Source organism: Vipera ursinii (genome assembly GCF_947247035.1).
Source record: "Vipera ursinii genome assembly, chromosome: 2".
NCBI classification, from domain to species: domain Eukaryota; kingdom Metazoa; phylum Chordata; class Lepidosauria; order Squamata; family Viperidae; genus Vipera; species Vipera ursinii.
The window spans coordinates 53,802,302-53,817,829 of record NC_139513.1 but is presented as its reverse complement, the minus strand read 5'-3'; the positions used below and the strand labels follow the sequence as shown (position 1 = coordinate 53,817,829).

The window sequence follows — 15,528 nt, the reverse complement described above, 5'->3', positions numbered from 1 at the left end:
AGAGGTGATGGGGGTGGAAGAAGGAAAGGGGAAGCAGTAAGATGTTCCTGCTTAAATGTAGGTGTTTCCAGTAATCCTCTGAAGGCTGGTTTAAAATTTTATTTCCTTTCTAAAATTTGATTGCTTCTTATTAAATGTAGAAACGGCAGAAATTGCGTGTGGATACATGTCACTTGTTCTCTAAAAGGCAGTGCTGCATAAGCATAGTGGTGTTAGGAGGATTGCAAACTAGTTAAAAGATAACACTTTCCTCTGAGACCTGCCTTCTTTCTATGAGCTTCCGAAGCTACTTATCAAAAGCTCCATGTTTGCATGCCTTTCTGGCAGGACCATAACTCTTGTCCTCTCTGAGTGTTTTTTTTTTTAAAAATGCTGTTTCTTTAAGGAATATGCTTTGTTGTGTTGTCCCACTAGAAATCAGCTTGAATCCAAGACAGCATTCCAGTGGATTGATTGCTGGAAAAATTTACTCCACATGGGACCAGTATCTGGGAGTTCCATTTAATTATCATGGGATCTTTAAATTAAATGGGCATGACTATTTAAAGTTATGTCGGGGAAGCTGACATGTGATATGCATCCCGTGGGCTCTGTAGGGAAAGAAAAATGTACAAACTTTACACACAGGCATAAGGCTCTGAAGTTGAATAGTGAAATATGACTGATTTCTAAAACTTTGAAATGTACTCTGGCATATGTCTAATGATTCTGTAAATTTTTTAAAAAAAATAATAGGATACTTATTCCTCCTCTTACTTGGGGAATAAATATTTCTAAATCCATTAAATTTGTGGAAAAAATAGTTTTGATGCATGTGGAAAGGAATGCTTTTGCATTTATAAATAGAACTATAAACAGAGGTTGCAGAACCTCTTTTTGTTATTCGGGCTAAACAAATGTTGAGTGTTATGCTTAACCAAACCATATCATGCTTATTAGGAGAACCAAGTGGTGAAGTTAGACCCATATTCCAAAGGATTTTTAGGCCATTTAAGTATTGCAGTTTGATAACAAAACGGTGAAAGAAAACTTTCAGGCCTTTAGAACCATCCATAATCCTGCAGAACTATCACCAGGAAGGGGATCAGAACATCATTTAAGTCTTATTAGCAGGAAGACATTCTGATTAAACAAACAACACACAAAACACTGTACTGTGTCATGTCTTTATTGAGCACATTGAACCAACATTTACAGTATTGATTGGAAAAGTATATGAAAACAGAGGATAATCACCTCTCTTTGGGTGGTATTAATGTCAGATGTTCCAATCAATGAGTTAACAATCAAGAATAAGTTTGAAAGAAATTCCTCCCCTGTAAAACCACATATACTAGTTGCCACCATCAGAGTCTGTTTTTCGTAATATTGGCTTGTAGAATGAAATATACCAATCAAAAGAGACCTCTGCAGACCTCTAAAAAAGGGACATTGAAGCTCAGGATGCTGAGGATTGTTCATGCAAAATTTTTTAGGCTTCAACAATTGATTGTCAGGCACAAAGTCACAGATGGGGAAAATACAGGATCCAATCTGGGTTGGTCACCGGGACCAGAGGGTCAGTCTTCTGAGCTTTTGGGGTCGTGCTAGAGCCCATCTTCAGGGAACTTCTTTCTAGCAAAGTGATCCCCAATCTTTGTGGCTTGGAGGCCTGGCTGGGAGTGAGAGGGGAACTCTGCCGTGCGAGTGGAACTGCACATGCATGTTGGCCTGCCACTCATGTGATGGAGCTACATGTGTGTGTGCATGTGCCCACCAGTCGTGTGGTCCATTTCCGAATAGGCCACTTGGGATTGGGGACCCCTGCTGTAGCCTTCATTTGTGGGGAAAATACAACACCATCATTAACTCTTCCGAGGAGTGGTCAGCCAACAAAAATCAGACTTAGAGCAAGATGTATGTCAGTGCAAGCAACCACAGCCACTTGTTAAGGGTCCAAGTCATCAACTTTATTGTATTCTATGTATAACACAAGAATCTCCCCAGACTGCTTGCCTTCTCTTGGAAACAACCAGATAAGATTTATGGAACTTGAGGGGTGTGTGTGTGTGTGTGTGTGTGTGTGTGTGTGTGTGTGTGTGGCTTATGTCTCTTGGAACTGCTCAGGCTAATTCCCCGTTTGACTTCTTCCTGCCTGGCTGGAAGTTTCCCAACAGTGTAAAGAACCTCAGTGTAATGGCAAAAGATCTACAGGCCCTTCTTCTAATATATGATGCCAGTGTTAATGAGTTCACTATACGGAGAATAAAAAACATTTGTTTGGGAGCTGCCCAGAATTGATTAGAATATGGGTGGCTATATAAATGTTTTTAAAAATAAAGCAAGGTGCAGTCCATGGGACGATGCTAAGGAAATCACTGCTGATCAGAAAGCACACTACTACTACCTTTCTGAGATTTCCTAAGGCAATCTTGAGCGTTCAATAAGCCATTAGAACAATGTCTTATGAAAAGTTAAAAGTAGAACTTGGAAGCATTAATGAGAAATGTAGTTTTTTGAGAAAATGAAACACTATATTCCTGAATAAATAGATAAATATCATCCCAATTGTGAAGCCTGGCAGTGGGAATATCATGATTTGGGACCCCGATAATTGAGGTGCCTATGAATCTTATTGTAGTTGCATTGGAATAACAGTGTTTATATATTAAAATGCATTTATATTTATAGCTATCTAATGAAGAAATATACTAAATGATGGGGGAGCTGGGTTTTAAATTGTTATTTTAGATTGTATTATTGTTTTTTAATTGGGCATTGATTTAATCTCTGTTTTAACTTTTGTATAGTATTGTATTTTTATTTATATGCCCTGTGAACCGCCCTGAGTCCCCAGGGAGAAGGGCGGTATATAAATTAAATAAAACGTAAACGTAAAAAACGTAAAAATGATATAAAAAGAAAATAGAATTTTTAATGTTTTTATAAAAGGTAAAATCAGATTAAGTGAAAAAAAAGAAAAGAAAGCTATATCTATATTTGGAGTTGTTCCATGTGCCACAGGAACACATATTGTGTTATTCCAAAAAATTAATAGGAAAATATATCAACTTCAGTGTGAACAAGGGGAAGGTGGAACACCTAAACAAGAGTTGGAGCCTTTGACACTCATGTCACCCAGACTTAATTTTATACAATTCCTTGCAGGTGACCTGTTAAGCCTTTTAATAAGAGCTGTCTGTTGTTTCTGATGGCCTATTGCTTGGGAAAGATAAATGGGGGACACAGAGAGGGAGTGAAAAGAGAGGGGAAGCAAAACACAGATTTGGCTTCCACTCTATGCTTTCTGGGGGCCTAAACAAAATAGCTTTGGGGAAATGTGATATTCAAGAAAAATATTAGGAGCTGAGTAAGAGATTCCTGGGTAAATTATTTTGGATTCTATTGCAAAGGAATAAGTGCTATTCTGTAGCACTTATATAAAGAGTCCAGATGCTAATGTTGGATCTTGGTTCAGTTGGCTTAATTTCAGGTGAGAAAAATACACCTTTTGGGGGAAAAAAACCCTTTTCTTATAGTAAAATGCATACTACATTTCTATAGTAGGGTAACTGTTAATATAGAATGGGTAAGTTTGGAAATCATGCAACAAACAAATGGCTTATATTGATTGACTGATTACCTGCAATCAAATATTTTTTATTCCTCACAACCACATAGATTTTCTCCATGATAATGTATCCCTATCATGATCTTTCAGGTCTTTTAATGATGCATTCATTGCCACTATAATTGAGTTCATCCACCTTGTGGTTTATATTGGCCATTTTCATACAACATGTTATTGTTTGAAATCTGTCTTCATATACAGTAAATAAGAGACTTTTAAATCCTTTTGCTTTTGTGCACAAAATTTATTCTGCAGTAATGATGGCAGATGTATTTTAAACATGAAGTATAGTAATGGTGATGCTGAAGGCTGATTTTAGACTGGAATCTTCTGGGAATGCATTCCAAAAAAGAATAACAGAGTTAACTATGTCAAAGGTGATGAAACTCCAAAAAACACTTGTTATTTGGGAATTAATTGCCTGTTAGTTAATTATCATTGCCCCCCCCTCATAAAAGCTGGGGTAGCACTCTTAACAACCTGGTCATTCAGGAACAATTTATTTCAAGGACATTGTTTGCTTCTCTGAATACTAATAATATTCTAATTTTCAATTATGTACTCAATGTGAATATCTGAAGTTTTTATTATACAGAATTCTTCTTTTCCCCAGAGGAAACAAGGTTGAATAGAACAAGAGATTAAAGCTAATAGCCAAAATACTTTATAAGAGAAAAATTAAGATTTGCTGGATGATGTTACAGAAACATAAGGATACAGTTTTCTCCAAAGAATCTTCATCTGAACTATGCCCATGCTAGTTAATTAACTAAAATTTAATCTAGTATTAGTAGAATGAATAGTGTACTTATTCGTCAACGAACAGCCAAACTTATCTTTTGTTTAGGAATATATTCTCTTTCTCTATAAAATATTCAGAATGTTCATTTTCCTCTTCCCAAGCAGATGTAGAATCCTTTATTGATGTGTTGCTACTGCTTGAAAGAAAGGTTTTGATCTTAGTAGGAGCAAGCACTCAACAAATCCCAAGAAATAGCATGCATACTCATTTTCTGAAAACTAGTTTTACTACATCATCTAAGGCTTTGTTGATGGATCAGATATTAATATCTTGATAAAGGGGACTTAAAAGCAGATAAAAATGTAAAGATATCTGCAAAATGTGCATTTTTGCATTGTTTCTTCCAGCCGTTAGGTCAGTCCATTAGGAACAAAATATTAAAGTTCTTATTGGCAATGGAATCCCAGCTAGTCTGTCTGTGAAGTAAGAACATTATTTAAAGTTTATGTAGCCAATCAGATCCGATCATACAGGGATATCACTGAGGGTAACTGAAGCACTCATATTGTTCTTTTGTCTACATGGAAGGAGAGAAGAGAGAACACATGACACCCAAGGAAATTTTCTTCTCTTATTGTGTCATTCTGACCAACAAGTATAGAGACTGCCAGTACAATGCAGCCAGACAGCATGCTTCTTTCATCTAAAGAGATTAGTAAATAGGAGCAGATTTCAAGTATCATTTAATGAATCGAAAACAGCTTAAATAGGATGCACATACAGGGCCAAACATATACACTGACTATCAAGCATAAGTGTCCCTGTAATCATCCTACTGAAAATAACGCAAGGAGGATAACAGTTTACTGTTTACAGTTTACAATTACTGCTTTCTCCATTACTTTTAATAAGTGTTTTGATTTAGGCATATACATTATATTTAAATAAAATAGTATATCTCTTGTTCTTTTGTCTCAGCCCATTATTTTCAGATGCTTTCTCATAATTGCTTATATGTGCTGTTGACAAAACTGTAGTAAAGTTCAAGGTGCTACAATAATTTGTCTCTTTCCTTGCTATAATGTTTATTCTTCACTTTATAATATGGAATTTGAACCACTTTCTTTTTTGATTCAAACTGTTTTTGCAACAAACAAAATTCTGACACATTTCTGTTCGACTTAACAACTAAATTAGAGCCCATGTGAGTACCAGCTTTCATTGCTATGCTAGTCAATCTTAAGAGTTACTTTGGTGTTCCTAAACAAGAGAACTTGTCCTATTAACTTTAACATGGCATAATAACTAATATCAATTTTCTTTTCCTCTTAGGAGAAAATTTTAAGTGCAAAATTTAGGAATATTGCCAAATTTGAATTACTCTACAGAAACCTGTAAAGCCAGCATTTTATTTTTTGAAATAACTTATTTGTAGCATTTAATGCTACAAAGCTTTATAGGAGACATTTTGGCAGACTCCTAAAGAAAGTAGTGTTTTTGCATATTGAACTTGGTATGATGAGAGTTTGACAGATTTAATTTTTCCATAGCCTTCTCAAGTATTACAACAGGATATATTGCAACATACAGTATACCTGCACCCAGAAGTACTATACAGGAGTGGTTTCTCACAGAGAATTCCTCCATTCATATCAGCTAAATTTCTACATTTACATTTGCATTTAAGTCCAGGTTGCATTGTATTTGGAGAGGATATAAAGGGGAAGAGTTTTAAATATATTTTGCTGAGTTATCTCTAGCAAGGAGTGTCATAGTATCAGTGATGCCATTAGATAGATATTGTTTTGAAATTTGTTGTAATTTGTAGTTCCTTCAGAAAATTGGAATTGTCTCACTGCATCAAGCTACAATTTTAGAAAACCTTATTTTTATGGGTTAATTCAAGTTAAAATTTCCGCAGAGATGCTCCCAAATCCTGTCCCACTCTTCAAGGTCAGTCCTGGAAAACTTTCGTAGTATAATAAAGAATAGTCCCCCTTCATTAACCGCATAGGGTCACTTATCACACAGATATCATTTTTGACATGTTTCTGAAAACAATCTGCTTGCCATCTGTGCAGTGTAATATGTAATGAATGTATATGACTAGTCTCCAACATGTGCACATGGCAAGATTCCAGCAGTAAACACAGCTTTCATGACTTGGTTAACTTCAGTTGTATGCATTTGCTGTGTATCACTAATCCATATTCACCTTTTCTACATCAAGCTGCTATTATGTGAGAAATATTCTTCTGTGGAGCAATCCAGTTAACTGACATAGTTATGCCTAGGTTTTAGCATATCCCTCGCCTAGGTCTTCTGAAGCATTTAAGGGCCAGAGCACTTGAGAATATTATAGGTAAAACTCTCCCAATATTGAATGGTCATTGCTTGCCAAGTACTATTAACAGTACACAGGGTTACTGTCTATCATCTAGTCCAGGGCTTTTCAACCAGTGGTATGGGTACCACCTGTGGTACATTGGCACCTGGCAGGTGGTACGCGACCATCCTAGAAAAGTGGTAGCGGGGGAGGGGAATGAGCTGAACCGGTGGCAGTACCGCACAAGCCTGAGCGAGAGATGGCTGGAGCTGCAGGGCTGTCAGGGCTCAGTGGAAGCACCAGGATCAGCGCTTCTTTGGGGCTGTCAGGGCTCAGCAGAAGTGCCAGGATCAGTGCCAGGCTCCAGCTGGAGCTCGGCACTGATCCCGGTGCTTCTGCTGAGCCCAGAAGAAGCGCCGATCAGCTGGAATGTTGCAGCATTTCCAGGGTCTTGTGATTTACATTCAGATGCTTGGCAACTGATTCATATTTATGATGGTCACAGTCTCCCAGGGTCATGTGAAGTGATCAAACCTGCTGCAACCACCAGCAGACCGGGGCAATAAAAACCAAACACCCCCCCACCCCCCGCTTCCAATCCTCAACAGAAATGCTCACAACAATGAAAACCTTGGACAGGAGGAAGAGCGCCACTGGGTGGGCAGGCAAGGTGTCTTGCTCGGCTGTGACTTGGGGGGCACTTTTTTCAGTGACATTGTAACTTCCAACAGTCACTAAGCGAACTGTTGTGAATTGAGGGCTATCTGTACTTCATCACTTTTTTTCCCTTTTTTTTTGTCATCAAAATTTTTTTTGGTACTCGGATGTCGCCATATCCTAAAAGTGGTACAATGGGTGAAAAGATTGAAAAGCCCTGACCTAGTCTGTTGAGGGTAGAACGCACTGAGAATCCTAGTGGTGAGTTATCCTACCAATAGTAATAGCATGTCATGGTTTTATCCCCATTTACCAAATTTTCTTCTGTTATCTGTGTCGTTCAAGCATAATTAATGAGGATTTCGCTTACCTATCATGACAATCTAAACTCTTTTTTGACAAGGGTTCTTTTAGCCTTTTGTCTGTGCTGAACTCCTTGGGCCCTTGCTGCCAATGGAATGGGCACTTATTTCCCCCCCCCTTATCTTCTACATCCTAAGCCACTGTTTTTCTTTCCCCACAGCAGGAACACGCTAGACACACAAAGGGCTAAACTGCTGACTTTGTCTTGTGTGCTCTTTACACTTCTAACCATGGATGTGATAAATTAGCTTCAGTCATTCAAGTTGACATCTTGTATATTGGATTAAAATAGGGGGTTTTGTGTAGCATTTCAGAAATACAATAATTGGGAATTAATTGTGAAGATTCTTACTATAACTTTGAAGAACATTTGAGGTTTCTACTGTAAGACAAATCTGCTGAAACGAATGCAGCCCTTAGCTACAGCAGCCATTACCTACCATTATCAAACAGTTAGGAGAGAGTTAAAGGGAAAAGCTCTCCTGACCACCTACATTGGCCCTATGATGAATGTCTAATTTCTTCCCTTTGTCCTTACTCTGCCACTAATAAAAGATTGCTTCATATATTCGCCCCACTGCAAACATTTCTCTTAAATAAGGATAAAACCACCACAATGTAAAAAAGATGATGAGACTCTGGAAAGAGTATAGAGAAGAGCAACAAAGATGATTAGGGGACTGGAGGCTAAAACAAATGAGGAATGGTTGCTGGAATTGGGTATGTCTAGTTTAATGAAGAGAAGGACGAGGGGTGACATGGTAGCAGTGTTCCAATATCTCAGGGGCTGCCACAAAGAAGAGGGAGTCAAGCTATTCTCCAAGGCATCTGAGGGCAGGACAAGAAGCAACGGATGGAAACTAATCAAGGAGAGAAGCAACTTAGAACTAAGGAGGAATTTCCTGACAGAACAATTAATCAGTGGAACAACCTTCCTCCAGAAGGTCTGAATGCTCCAACACTGGAAGTTTTTAAGAAGAAACTGGACAGCCATTTGTCTGAAATGGTATAAGGTTTCCTGCCTGAGCAGCGGTTGGACTAGAACAGGGGTGTCAAACTCAATGTCATTGAGGGCCGCATCAGCATTGCGGTTGCCCTCAGGGGGCCGGGTGGGCATGGCCAGCTCTACGTCATTCACATCAAGGGTGCCTATGGGGGCCTGGGCAGGAGTGGGACAGATCTGAGGATCTCTGGCAGAAGGAGGGTCTCTGGGCCAGGGCCAAGGCAGTGGGGGCCATTCCCTCACTGTTTCCAGGATGGCTTCGCGGGCCACATGAAACCACTTCGCGGGCCGGATCCGGCCCCTGGGCCTTGTGTTTGACATGTCTGGACTAGAAGATCTCCAAGATCCCTTCCAACTCCACCTCCTCCTCCTCCTCCTCCTCCTCCTCCTCCTCCTCCTCTTCTTAATAATGATAATAATAATAATAATAATAATAATAATAATAACAATAATAATAATAACAATAATAGTAATCGCACAGTCAGCCAGATGTTCAGACTGGATTTGGCATTTTTGTCTACCTATCGAGTCCTTACCAAGGACCTGGGATAGGCAAATGTGTATGTTTGATGGTATTATAGATATCGTCACAGGATGGAAGCAGTTCCTCGTAAGGCCGCCTTTTGCAATTGACTAATGGAGAATTTGTCAATGCCAATGGTTTTCAAGTGGTGCTCCAGTTGTTATTATTATTATTATTATTGATCATCGCACAGTCAGCCAGATGTTTGTCTATCTGTCAATGCCTTACCAAGGACCTGGGATAGGCAGATGTAGTTGTTTGAATTGATGGCATTACTGATGTCATTGCAGGATGGAAGCTATTCTTAGTAAGGCCGCCTTTTGCAATTGACTAATGGCGAATTTGTCAATGCCAGTGGTGTCCAAGTGATGCTCCAGTTGTTTTGGTATTGCACCCAAGGCACCTATTACTATTGGTACTACCTTTGCTTGCCTTTGCCACAATCGTTCTGGTTTTATTTGTAGGTCTTTGTATTTTGTTAACTTCTCCAGTTCTTTCTCTTCTATTCTGCTGTCTCCAGGCACTGCCACATCCAATATCAAGACTTTTTTGTCTTTCTTATCGACAATTGTTAAGTCCGGGTTGTTGTTGTTGTTATTATTTTTATCATCAAGAGAACATATAATAGCATGATGCCAGGCCAAGCAATATTATCAGATTTATGTCAGTAATGATAATAGAAGAAGGATAAGTTGGTGAGATTCCCTTTATTAAATAAAATGACTACATGAAAAGGAAGAGGGGATTTCAAATTCGGTAACTCTTGGGGTATCATTTGCTCCAAGTGGTGATCTCAAGGGACAGCTAAGGAACAAGAATTTTAAGACTGTGGTGTTAAAACATAACCTGATTAGCTGCAGGACTACCTAACCCCAATTACATCATTCTGTCCCATTAGATTTAGCAGGGAAGCCATGTTACTGGTTCCATCAGCCAGGGACATGCATCTGGTGGGTCCCAGGAGGTAGGCCTTCTCTGCTTTACTGTCTTCCTTCTGGCATATTCTGCCCCCTGCAGTTAAGTTTGTTTCTTCTCTGCTATTGTTTAGGAAGATCGGGCTATGTCTTCAGGCTTGGGGATCTTTGGGTACAGGAGATATTCTTAGATGGATCCATTGTGATTGATCTTCATGATTTCTCTGTGAAATCTTCATGCTCTCTCTCATGCTCTCTCTGTGTAAAAAAATAGATTTTTTTATCCATTTGTTGTTTTATTTAATTGTTGTAGGTCAGACATGTCAAACACAAGGCCCGGGGGCCAGATCCGGCCCGTGAAGTGGTTTCATGCGGCCCGCGAAGCCATCCTGGAAACAGTGAGGGAACGGCCCCCACTGCCTTGACCCTGGCCCAGAGACCCTCCTTCTGCCAGAGACCCTCAGATCTGTCTCACTCCTGCCCAGGCCCCCATAGGCACCCTTGATGTGAACGATGTAGAGCTGGCCATGCCCACCTAGTAGGCCATATGCACTCTAGCCACGCCCACCCAGTAGGCCACGCCCACCCAGACCATACACACCCGGCCCCCTGAGGGCAACCGCAATGCTGATGCGGCCCTCAATGAAATTGAGTTTGACACCCCTGTTGTAGGTCATCCAGAGATGCTTGGTGTGAGATGTGTGGTCTTATAAATAAAGATAATAAATAAAGTAATAAAATAAATAAATAAACTTAGGATGCTTTCATTCCTAGGGTGGTTCCAACTTTTTCTCTTAATGGATTTTCTGTGGAAAGAAAGGGACATAGTCATGGGAAAAGAAAGAAGGGTTGCAAATGGGAGAAGACATCATCGGGATTACTTATGCGTTTCCCATAAATGAGACAGAGTGATTGTGCAGAATGAATGCCTCAACTGGAAGCACTCTTTATAGTTTCTACTGTCTGCCTCCAGTGTCTTTGCCAAACAAATTCATGTGGCATGTATGGGTTATCTTACAAAAACCCCTCTGAGAAGAAGGGATGTGAAATGATTCATTGACATGCATTGCTGAGGAAGTCTTTGAACCTAGATTCAAGCCTGTCTTGTTCAATATACCACTCTGGTTCATTCTTCATTTTCCATGCCAAGATATAATGGATAATGATTTAGCAGATGAGGGAAAAGTTGAAGATGAGGATAGCACTTATAAAGCTGAGGACTGAAGTCCTTGGATAACAAAGAAGCAACTTGAAAAGTGGCAAAAGTTGAAGCATAGGTGACCTCTACTACTTTTTGTGCATGGTGTTATGACATTTTGATGAAGAAATCAAAACTGGACTGACTGAAAATGTTCACTGAAGGAAGGATCTGCCAGAGGAAAGAAGGAAGGTCTTTGCTTATATAGCTATTTTTCTTTGAAATAGCTCAAGATAATTCTGCACAGTTACACAGGCACAAGCAAACACACACACACACACACACACACACACACACACACACACACACGATTTTCATCACAATCCATGATTTATCCAATAGTGCATATTGTAGCAATAAGACCTAGACATTGATATAAAAAGCAGAATCTCTATTTTCCACAAAACGTCAAAATTGCCTAATCAGGTAAAGTTGATTAAATAGCCATTCTGACTACTATAGTCATTTGACCTTCTAAATACTAGATAAAAACCCAGCAGAACATGAGTTTTTACTGATATTTTGAGTAAAGAAGCTCTAAGAGGAAAGATGGAAACATTTTTTCCCCTCCAGTTGGCTAAAGTATGTATGAAACTCAAGCAAGGAATAAAAACTTGAATAAAAAATTAAACTACTATGCAGTCAAGATAGCTATAGAATAGGAGAAGTATCAGTGACTCCATTTGAAAATACCACATTTTTGCGTCTCTTGAAATTATAATATATTCTCATAGATTGTTAAAATAAACTTTCAGTGTTAAAACCTAATTTTAAGAGTCTTACCAATGAATCAAGGAATATTATGGTATTTCCTGACTTAGTTCTGTTTGATATTATTTCCAAGATGTTCATTCTGATATTACAAAGACATTAAAATTGCAGTGACAGAACAAAATGCCAAACTTATGAGGTTTTGAAGCCTCCTATTACGTTTTTCCTGTTCTAAAATTTTGGGAAATATTTCATGGAATTTTATGTCTCTGAAATAATGAGCTCCATTAAGTTTTTGTAATTTGTTTCTAGGATTTTCCAATGAATGTGAGAAGTATGGAGAAGTCTGTTATAATTATATTGTTATTAATATTGATTTCTGGAAAGTACACTGTAGTAGGCTCTCACTGATTAATGCCAGTGTCATGTTCTTCATTCTCTGTGTGGATTAGAACTGAAAATGAAAGAATATCCTAGAAGTATTTTGCTGGAAGGATCAGTAATGGTATTCCTCAACTTATTATATTTATTGTAGTAATCGCGAGACAGATCTAGGTGTCCTAGTGGACCACCGATGCTGCAGTTGCCAGAAAAAAAAAACCAATGCAGTCCTAAACTGCATCAACAGAGGGATAGTATCAAGATCATGAGAAGTGATAGTGCCATTTTATACTGTACTAGTGAAACCATACTTGGAATACTGCATCACCACGATAGAAAAAAAATGAAAAAGTACAGAGAAGAGCAATAAAGATGATAAGGGTCTGGAGGCTAAGTTGAGGTAACTAGGTATGTCTAGTCTAACAAAGATGAGGACTAGGGATGACATGATAGCAGTCTTCTAATATTTGAAGAGTCCAAAGAACCCGAGGGCAGGCAAGAAGTAATGGATGGAAGAAGAAATTTTCTGACAGTGAGAACAGTTAATCACTGGAATTGCTTGCCACCAGAAATTGTGGGAGCTAGAAGTTTTCAAAAAGAGATTTGCAACCATTTGTCTGGAATGGTATCTCCTGCTCCAGCAGGGTTTGGACTAGAAGACCTCCAAGGCCTCTTCCAACCCTGTTATCCTATGTTCTAATGACCGTTTAAAGCAGGGGTGTCAAACTCAATTTCATTGAAGGCCGCATCAGCATTGCGGTTGCCATCAGGGGGCCGAGTGGGTATGGCCAGGGTGGGCGTGGCCTACTGGGTGGGTGTGGCTAGAGTGCATATGGTCACTGTTTCCAGGATGGCTTCGTGGGCTGCATGAAACCACTTTGCGGGCCGGATCCGGCCCCCGGGCCTTGTGTTTGACATGTCTGGTTTAAAGTATAATGACCATTTAGTTACAACGGACTTTTTAAAAAGCTATTTATGACTCATTCTCAAAGTTACTACTGCTCCCCCCCCCCGCCCCCATGGTCACCTGATTGCATTTTGGTACATTCCAGAGTCATATGATCATAATTATTTTAAATGTTTTCTGGCAGAAAATGGCCAAAAAACTCTCATAGAATAACCTGGATTTGCCTAATGACCATGTGGTTTCCTTAACAATCACATGATTTGCTTTACAATAATGACTCACTCTATGATCATCATAATAACAGTCATAACATTGAGTTCAGTCATGTGATTGTACACATTAAGATCACAATGACTTACAACCAAAATTCCGGACTCCATTGTGATTGTAAATTAAGGACTATCTGTTCTACTACTGAAAAAAAAACACCGTATTGCTATTCTGTGGCTTTCTCTTTAATAAGAGTACGTGTGGGTAAAAAAGACAATGAACAGATTCATATGAAAAAGTTGCAAATGGAAGTAGCATCTGGATTCCCAATAAAATTCCGTTAATGAGCTGCGATGATAAAAGCTTCCTCTTAAGACGCCTTTTAATAAAGCCTTTTTGGGAAGAGGTTTGGCTCTCAAATAAAGGAGGCTCTTGGGTTTGTATCCTTCTGCTGATCTCACAATCCCTTCAAATCTGAAACCAGGAACAACTACCAGCCATGGCTAAGCTGAATGATTTCTTACGGACTCAAAAGAAAGGAAGATGGCATTACTGGACTTAAACCAATGTGATTATCAGCACCAGATTCTGTGTAACAGGGCTGTGCATTACTGTGGGTCAAAGAAAAAAAGTGCTTTGCAGCACACATGTATCATCCAATGGAAAATTTTACAATTAAAAAGAATAATAGACGGTGTAACAGTTGGTAAAGCTATGAAGAACATCTACACAGCCCTGGGAAAATATGCAGTTGCTTTAAAGAGTGCTTATAAGTGTGCTCAGAAACACCTTTTCCATTCAAAGTCAAAGCATTGTAGGGCCTTATTGGGTAACAGTGATGAAACAAATGAGAAGCCTGTCAGTCAGAAAATGCTGTTTTTAATTTCCCTTTGTCTTTACAGGCGGAGGAATACACAACCTATATGTGCAAATCTGCAGGAAGCCATTATGATGTGCTACAATGAAAATAAGCAGCAAGTGCTAAACTGCTCAGAGCTAGTCAAGGAGTATCAGCGTTGTGTTAGGCTAGCACAAAAGGTATCTGTAATTTTATTTCTGCTTTACAGTATATCAAGAAAATTTCCTGATTACTGCTCTTGTCTTGTAAAGGAACATGCCAGTCAAAAGTCTTTGCCTCTCTCCAGATTTTTTGCTTCTCCAGTTACTGATGAAGAGTCAGTTCACATATTGTGAAAAACAGCTACATTTATGTATGAAGGTAATAAAAACTAATAGTAACAAGCTTATTTTTATTAATCATTCAGACAGCACATGTAATCTTTAGCAGAATATTGAAGTTCAGCACATGGGAAAAGGCTAGAGCAGGGGTGTCAAACTCAATTTCACCGAGGGCCACATCAGCGTCGTGGTTGCCCTCGGAGGGCCGGGTGGGTGTGGCCTGGGTGGGTGTGGTGTACTGGATGGGCGTGGCTAGAGTGTGTATGGCCTACTGGATGAGCGTGGCCAGCTCTACATCGTTCGCATCAAGGGTGCCTATGGGGGCCTGGGCAGGAGTGGGACAGATCTGAGGGTGTTTGGCAGAAGGAGGGTCTCTGAGCCAGGGCCAAGGCAGTGGGGGCCGTTCCCTCACTGTTTCCAGGATGGCTTCGTGGGCCACATGAAACCACTTCACGGGCCGGATCTGGCCCCCGGGCCTTATGTTTGACATGTCTGGGCTAGAGGGAAAAAGTTTGGGGAAGTTAAGGAATTTGCCTTACTAAACTCATTAGTAAGGTTTACATTCAGTTTTGAATTTGCACCAGAATTCAAAATCAGTTCTAAATTTTCATTTTATAAGTTCAGCTTTGATGAATTTACATTTTTTCCCATATTAATGATCCCTCTTGTCCTTGATTTCTGTATAAATGTCTAAATTCTTCTCTTCTCCTTCGTCTCAAGATGATGTAGAGTTTTCAATTTTTTTCAGTTGGATCTAGCATTGTTTTTTTTAATTTTGGTTTTTATCTTGCATTAGCTTTAAAT

At 39.3% G+C, this 15,528-nt stretch overlaps 1 protein-coding gene across 1 annotated transcript in view; it reads left to right on the top strand.

Annotated features, from left to right (window-relative positions):
• CHCHD6 (coiled-coil-helix-coiled-coil-helix domain containing 6) overlaps nucleotides 1-15,528 on the top strand; it is a 287,597-nt gene that overhangs the window by 201,614 nt on the left and 70,455 nt on the right. Inside the window, exon 7 of the mRNA XM_083357005.1 lies at nucleotides 14,448-14,583. Coding sequence (XP_083213131.1) covers nucleotides 14,448-14,583 — 136 coding nt within the window. The remainder of the gene's footprint in view (nucleotides 1-14,447; nucleotides 14,584-15,528) is intronic.